The sequence below is a fragment of the Salvia hispanica genome, chromosome 5 (assembly GCF_029641045.1).
Source record: "Salvia hispanica isolate PSC_SH4W2 chromosome 5, Shi_PSC_v1, whole genome shotgun sequence".
NCBI classification, from domain to species: Eukaryota; Viridiplantae; Streptophyta; class Magnoliopsida; order Lamiales; family Lamiaceae; genus Salvia; species Salvia hispanica.
Window position 1 is genome coordinate 41,154,232 of NC_142696.1, and position 7,202 is coordinate 41,161,433.

Here is a 7,202-nt window from a genome sequence, read left to right on the forward strand (position 1 = left end):
TTCATAATAAAAATATTTAAATTATCTCTTAAATCTTTTTGCCCTTTATTATAAGAGAAGGGAAAATGGGGAAGAAAAGAGAAAAAGAAAAGGAAGAAAGGGAAAAACAAATTAAGAGAGAAAAGTTCAATATTTTAATAAAGAAAAAGATGGGTATTTTCGTCAAAAAAGTACTCCCTCCGCCCCACTTAAAATAAAACACTTGAAAATCAGCACGAGATTTTATGTAGTGTTATTTTGTGAGTTAATGAAGAGAGAGTAAAGTAAGAGAGATGAAAAAGTAGAAATAGAGTTATTTCCATTTTAGGAAACGTTTCACTTTTAATGGGACAGCCAAAAAAGGAAAACGTTTCATTTTTAATGGGATAGAAGGAGTATAAAACTGTAAAAAAGTAGCTCAAACAATATTATATTGAAATTAATGGACCTTAAAAGATATCTTCTAACGTTACGTACCAAAATTGATAACATTAGCAAAGTTCACTGATAACATTAGCAAAGTTCACTGACAAAAAAATGTTCCCTCACTAAAATGTTAAGTTCGTTTTGCATTCAATAGCAATTTAACCATATACAAATGTGGCCTTTAGTCACACTCAATTGGGTCATCAAAAAGAAAATATAGGATTATTATGATCGGTAAATATTGAAAATCGTTGAATATTTTGTCAAGCGTGAGCACATATGAATTAATATGTTTATTTTGTCAAGCGAACAAAAGGAGTACATTGAAATTCATGAAGACAATTTTATTCGATGAGTATGTGTATACGAGTATACGACTATTATGACACTACAGATATATCAGATATACTAAGTTAGGGTTATTATCACTCACATGATAATAATAGTTATTTTTTCGAAAATAGACTACGGGAACACTATCATCTTTTTGCAGAAAATAGACCTCACAATCTATACTATCAATTAATATTCATATGGGGTATTATCTTATTTTAAACTTAATTCATTACCAGTATGTGTACCCCTATACACGAGCTAGAACATCTATAATTTATTTAATACAAGAGAAGCTAGCCCATACATTAGGTCCACAAAATTAATGATGCAACTTAATTAGATATTAATCGCAAGCTCATGGTATAGCTTCATAACCTTCTGAGTTTCCAATTCTACCCTTCCACGCGACAACGACTACAATGCCAACTAGTCCCAAAAGCGCAACTGGCCAAACAAATTCGGGCACCATCGTAAACTTAGACGCCTGTAAGTTGTACCCAAATTCAAAAATAAATCATACATCTATGAAATTTTAATAGTAATAGTAATAGTAATTTTTTTGGTGTTGGGATGGCATGTAGAAAAACTCACCAAAGTTGGAAGAGGCTTAGGATAAGAGTGAGCAAGTAAGAGGTAAAACAAGGCCATGACTCCGGTATGGCTTTCAACGCTGCTATAGTTTGATACAAGAGTGAGTGTCTCTCCCGCCAAAATCTTGACTGGTGCAGCCGGGTAACACGTGGACATCCCCACAACAAAACCAGCCTCGTTTCCAGCTTCATTCCCTTCCCCGTATATTGGCTTCGATGAGCATATGGTTCTTCCTCCCTGTTTCAAATACACATGTCAAATGGACTAATCATTATGCAACTGTTGGATTCAAACCATCACACATCGGAGAATTAGAAAAAGTTACCTGGCCATATAGTGTGGTGCCAACACCCCCGGCATGTTGGTGTCCAACCCCATACACCACTTCTCCATCAACCGGAAAACTAAAACTCACACTTTTGGTATCAACGCAGCTATCTTTCTCAACTCCAGCACCACAAGATTCAACTCCATATTCAACCTAGACAAGAACTCATCAATCTAATTAGAATAACATCCTAATTTCTAACGCAAATCAAGTTTGTGAAGTTGAACATCAATTACCTTACAATGGTGAGTAGCTCTGATTCCTTTGGATTGATCAGCCTTTGTCCAAACATCAGTGACGTCGAGAATATAAATATCAACGGGTATAATTGAAGATGAATCCCACTCCACATATTTCACAATATACCTCAAATAAATTCTCTTATTTTCGCCACGAAATCCTTGTTTGAGTCTGCATCTACCATCATCAGGACAACAGTGTAATCCACCTCCGGCTTCAGAAAAACCGTAAAGATCACACCTGCACTCCGTGCATCCCATTTTATCATCTGCGCCTCGCGTGTCAATGGCGTGCACATTCAGCACCCACCCTTCCTCATGCCCTATACAAAATGGTACATATATATTTATTAATCTTGAAATTTTTATACTAGAAAATTAAGTTAATTTATCTATTTTCATTCTCACTCTCTCTCCAAAAAAAATTGTTTATTTTTATCATTTTAGTATGTTCCACAAAATCAGTTTACTTTCTATTTTTAGAAATATTTTCATTACACAGTGAACTACTAATAAGTTGGATCCAGGATTATCAGTTTCACATTAAAATTCATGTCATCCGAAAATAATCTATTGACGAAGAGAGTATTATTAGTTAAGTACCTTCCGGGATAGTGGCCGGATCTCCGACTTGAATTGCGTAGGGGTGAGGAATATAAGTTGATGTTCTCCGCGTTTCTGCTCCCACACCAAAATACTGCGTCAATCTATTCCCACAAATCCCACTGTTTCTGACGATGCTCAGATCATCAACTCCGCTACTGTTTTTCCGAGCAAAGTATCGGTTGAGAACCCAGTGATGGAGATAAACTTCATGGAGAGGCACCGGATTCCCTCTCTCATCGACTAACTCCGCACTGAAGCTCTTCAGCCCAATGTGTCCACGTGGGAATTCGACGTTGAAGTAGTCCTTGTTCGAGACTAATCCAGGCTCCATCACCATCTCCGGGGACCGGAAAACCTCAGTTTTCACGACGTTTGTAGCAGCCGTGGTGGGAGTGGTTTGAGGATGAATGACTAGGAATAGGATTGTTACCATGATTATTGCAAGGTTTGCAGCCATTTTTGGTGTTGGGAGGATCAAGAAGAGTGTTTGGATTTGTATTGTAAAAACTAAATAGTAGTAAAACAATGCTCTTTTCGACGATTAGGTTATTAATGGACATACACATATAATCTAAGTTGGTACAAGTATATTTTATAACATGATATTGACGCAAATCACAAGACTTTTGTGGCATGTTCCAGGATATGGATACAAACAATGTTTAAAATAATTGAAATAAAAGAGAGAGAAGAGTATAATACTATTATAGAGTAGTATAGTTGTATTTGTATACGAAACTAAACATGATGGGTCAATCAATATATTAAAAAAAAAAAAAGAGTAACCCAAAAGACATATAGCCAAATAGGAAAAGTCTAGAGGGTTGAAATGGACAAAATTATACAGGCGATTGAAAGTAAAGGATTTGTCCATTGCAAGTGATACATAGGCATTTAATTGTTGATATATTAGTAGTAATATATTAGACGCATAAAAGTGGGTCGTCATGTGTGTATCAGTATATGCCATGTATTTATCAGCATTCAATTTAAATTTACTACTACTACTACACTACTATATTACCTCAAAATACGTAAAACTAACGTATTCAATAATATGTTATTGTTAGAAGCTAAATGCATCCCCATACCTCTTCTTTTGCATTTTCTTTAATACAACAAAGTATGAATGACCATGAACCATACAAAGGCATTATATGGGGGACAATGATGATTTTTCTGATAGTAATGTTATGCGTGAATTCGGCATAAAGTTTATAGATTTGGGTTCAGCAAATTATTTGAGACATGTTATGTGAAATGTCTATCGTAAAATGATTCTATGTAGTGGAATCTTTTATAAGAGAGAGTATATTTATTTGCCAAAAAGTAATGTTTCAAATATGGAATTTTTGTCTAAATACCACATAAAACTTATCTATTGTGATATAAAACGATATAATGTCAAAAACACGCCGTTGCCGGGGATCGAACCCGGGTCACCCGGGTGACAGGCGGGAATACTTACCACTATACTACAACGACTTAGTTGTTAGTTGTGAAGTGAATTAGAATTAGTTAATAGGCGCTCCTAGGACTAATACATGTTTTGGTTGAGGAAGAATATAAACATTAATATGGATAGATAAGACCGTATATTTATGATAAATGCAAGTTTATAATTAGGAAATTTTTTGTTAGGCTTGATTCCTTCATGGGCTTCTAGTTGGAGTTTATGGCATTGTTTTGCCTAGTTTGTTCTGGTTTGTTCTTGGGCGATGCATTTTCTGATTTGCAGTTTTTCTCAATGTATTGGTTTAAAATGCATGGAGGTAAGAAATATGATTATTGACACTTGTTAATTTTCACTCTAGGTTTGCTCGAGGATCATAGAGCAACCAGCTAGCTAAGATACAAGTGTAATAGCTTTGCAACACATTTTTGGTGTTGTTATTCATCCACTTCCGAATTCTCTCGTCTATGCTAAATGCGATCGGTATAGTGTTTGTAGTTAACTATTAACTGGGTTGCTTAGCCTTGTTTTACAGTTTTGAAGTTTCATTGCATTCGAAGAAGTGAAAATTGATTAGTGGTTGTAACACTGCTCATATAGCATATAACAAATCCAATAAAACTCCCCCCACGGTGTAATCTTATAGATTGAATTCTCATAATAAATTAAAGGTTTGTTGGCAAGACCACATGTTTGTTCTCTAGGAATGTTTCTTGAAAAAAATAGACAACGTAGAAAAGATGTGTTAGGTGTGCGAGTGGTGAATAATTTAGGCCACTATCTTGGGATCTCATTGCATCAAAGGTTGAGTAAATCTTCTTATACTTATATTTTGGATAAAATGAAGATGAAGATATAAGGTTGGAACGCGGACAAATTTTCCTTTGTTGGTCATGTGATGCTTGCTCAATCAATTTTAAATATCATGCCACTTGCTCAATCAGTTTTAAATATCATGCCACTTGCTCAATCAGTTTTAAATACCATGACACTATGCGATGCAGAGTTTCAAATTGCCTTTGAGTACATATACTGAGATGGAGAAGGTTGTTAGAGGGTTCGTGTGGGAAAGCACCTTAGAAAAGAAACGATTGAGTAAGGTGGTGATAAGTCGTATTCTAAGCCTTGGTTACTGGTCAGTATGTCATGAAATACATGTATTATCTGCAAAACAGTTGCTTAAGTGTGCAGGATTGAAGGATCCAAGTCAGTAGGTGACGATTCGTGTGACGCAAGTGAAAAGGGCACTAGAAGGGTGCGATACTGACCATAATGCATGCTAGAGAAAAGGCTCGAGATGGAGAAGGAGGATAGCTGGGATGATTATTCTACAAGGGCAAAAAGGTCAAAATGCGGGAGAAGTCTACCCTAAAAGCAAGGGCAAGCCTCCCTATAAAAGAAGCCATTTTGGAGAGAGAGAAAGAGTTCGGTTGAGAGTTTGACAATCACACTTAGTAGAATTCTCTCTAGAAGATCTATCCTTCAGCATTATCTTACCTCTCGTTCCTCGCCACAGCCGAGGTCACTTGACGTCCAAGAGTCTGCCGGAGAAGTCATCAGTTCGCCTTTCCAGCCAGTTATCGCAGTAGTATAGTAGTATCATCGCCCGGAGTGGCACAAACAATCTTAATCGCCTTCTTAGTTAAAGTTTACTTGTTTTCATCGCTAGTTATTCTGCAAACACTCATCGCTGGTGCTCTTTTGAAGTACTTTGTTAAATTCCAGCTTTTACGTTATGAAGTTTCTATTTCGCATGTCACTTTGGTTTGAGTTTGCTTCATTCTGCCTAGGGAAGTTAGATTTAGTTATTGCTTTCAATTTCTAAGTGTTTTCTATTCGGGAGTTGTTGATTTGAAGTGTAGCTATGTTTTGTGAAGTTCTCGTGCATGAGTTTCTTTTCTGAGCCGTGATTACCACCTTGCATGTCGAAGTAAAAGTTGCAGTTTACCGTTTAATTTAAGTTTAAGCATTTTAATCGATGGATCTTGAGTTTGAATGCATGAATCTGAAGTTTAGTTATGGTGTCTGTGTTCATATGATTTTCGTCAATACTTGGTGAGGAAGAAAACGTCAAAATCAACTTTATTTGGTCTACTTTTGCTTTTAAGTTACTTTTTACTTTTGTTCCCTACTTTTCAGAGGTACTATCCAGACTTGTCAGAAAGCCCCCAGCCATCAGATACACTTTGTTCTCTAACTTTCCTCTTTTAGTAACTGTCTACTTTCCACATGTCTCTGATACACCTTGTCCCCTACTTTCACGAACACTCCCACATGTCTGTTATTTTTCCCGCCTACTAGTCAGTAGAGTACTACCTTATTTCCTGTCTAGGTAAATCTCAACCCAAGCGTGGTAGCTAACCAAACACCCAGGAAAGTCACCACAGTTATCTAAACGTGTCCATCCTCGTGGGATTCGACCCTTACCTCCGCTATACTAATCAGTAGAAGTGGGTTGAGGAAATTTGTTTGAGGTCCGGTCTCGGTCGTCGTATCAACGACTCAGCTGGGTCGGGAATCTCTTCCTGATCAGTTGGATACACTCCAATTCCACATGCGAAACCATCGAGGACATAAGACCCCAGACCGAGACCCCATCAAAATGGCGCCGTTGCCGGGGATGGATGGCGTTCATACCTGTTATTGTGTGTGATCTTTTTGGTGTACATACTGTTTATAATTTTTCTTTTCCTTTTATTTTCAGTTTATGAGAAGTGGCTCGGCTCCTGGCCAGTGGAGACCAAGGATACTTCCCAGAGGAACAATACTCGTTACTACTCGTTCTGGCCTGTCGACAGCACTGTCCGACCTGGGCACGAGTAGCGACGAAGAAAAAGAGGAGCTAGAGTACCAGCTCCCGGAGCTTCCACTCCAACCAGTAAGGACATTAGTGAGGATGGCTGACCATGGTGAGGACGATCCCGAGCTCGCGACACTTACCGCACATGCCGACGGAGATCCCCCACAAGCCATAGTGGTCACCCCAGGCCAGACCGCCTGTGATGTGAAACCCCACGTGATTGCAATCCTACCGACTTACTGTGGGAAGAGTTATGAAGGACCCTACGAATTCTTAAATGAGTTCTGCAAAATCTGTAAGGCACAGAGGCGGCCAGCAGGAGCGAGCGAGGACGATTACAGACTGAAGGCCCTGCCTTTTGTCCTAAAAGGAGAGGCCAACACTTGGTTCATGCGCCTGCCAGCCGACTCCATCAATACATGGGCCGACTTCAAGTCAGCATTC

The 7,202-nt window shown here is 38.1% G+C and overlaps 1 protein-coding gene and 1 non-coding gene across 2 annotated transcripts; both read right to left on the minus strand.

The window, feature by feature from the left end:
• Positions 1–904: 904 nt before the first annotated feature.
• On the minus strand, positions 905–3,117 carry LOC125187300 (uncharacterized). Its single transcript, XM_048083864.2, has 5 exons — positions 2,503–3,117; positions 1,897–2,222; positions 1,658–1,813; positions 1,333–1,569; positions 905–1,225 (listed from the first exon to the last, which is right to left on the minus strand). Exons 1-5 carry the CDS (start codon positions 2,960–2,962, stop codon positions 1,097–1,099), a joined length of 1,308 nt encoding a protein of 435 aa, XP_047939821.1. The 5' UTR covers positions 2,963–3,117; the 3' UTR covers positions 905–1,096.
• Positions 3,118–3,918: 801 nt separating this feature from the next.
• Positions 3,919–3,990, minus strand: TRNAD-GUC (transfer RNA aspartic acid (anticodon GUC)). The gene has a single exon. It is a non-coding gene; the product is annotated as a tRNA-Asp (tRNA).
• Positions 3,991–7,202: the final 3,212 nt, after the last annotated feature.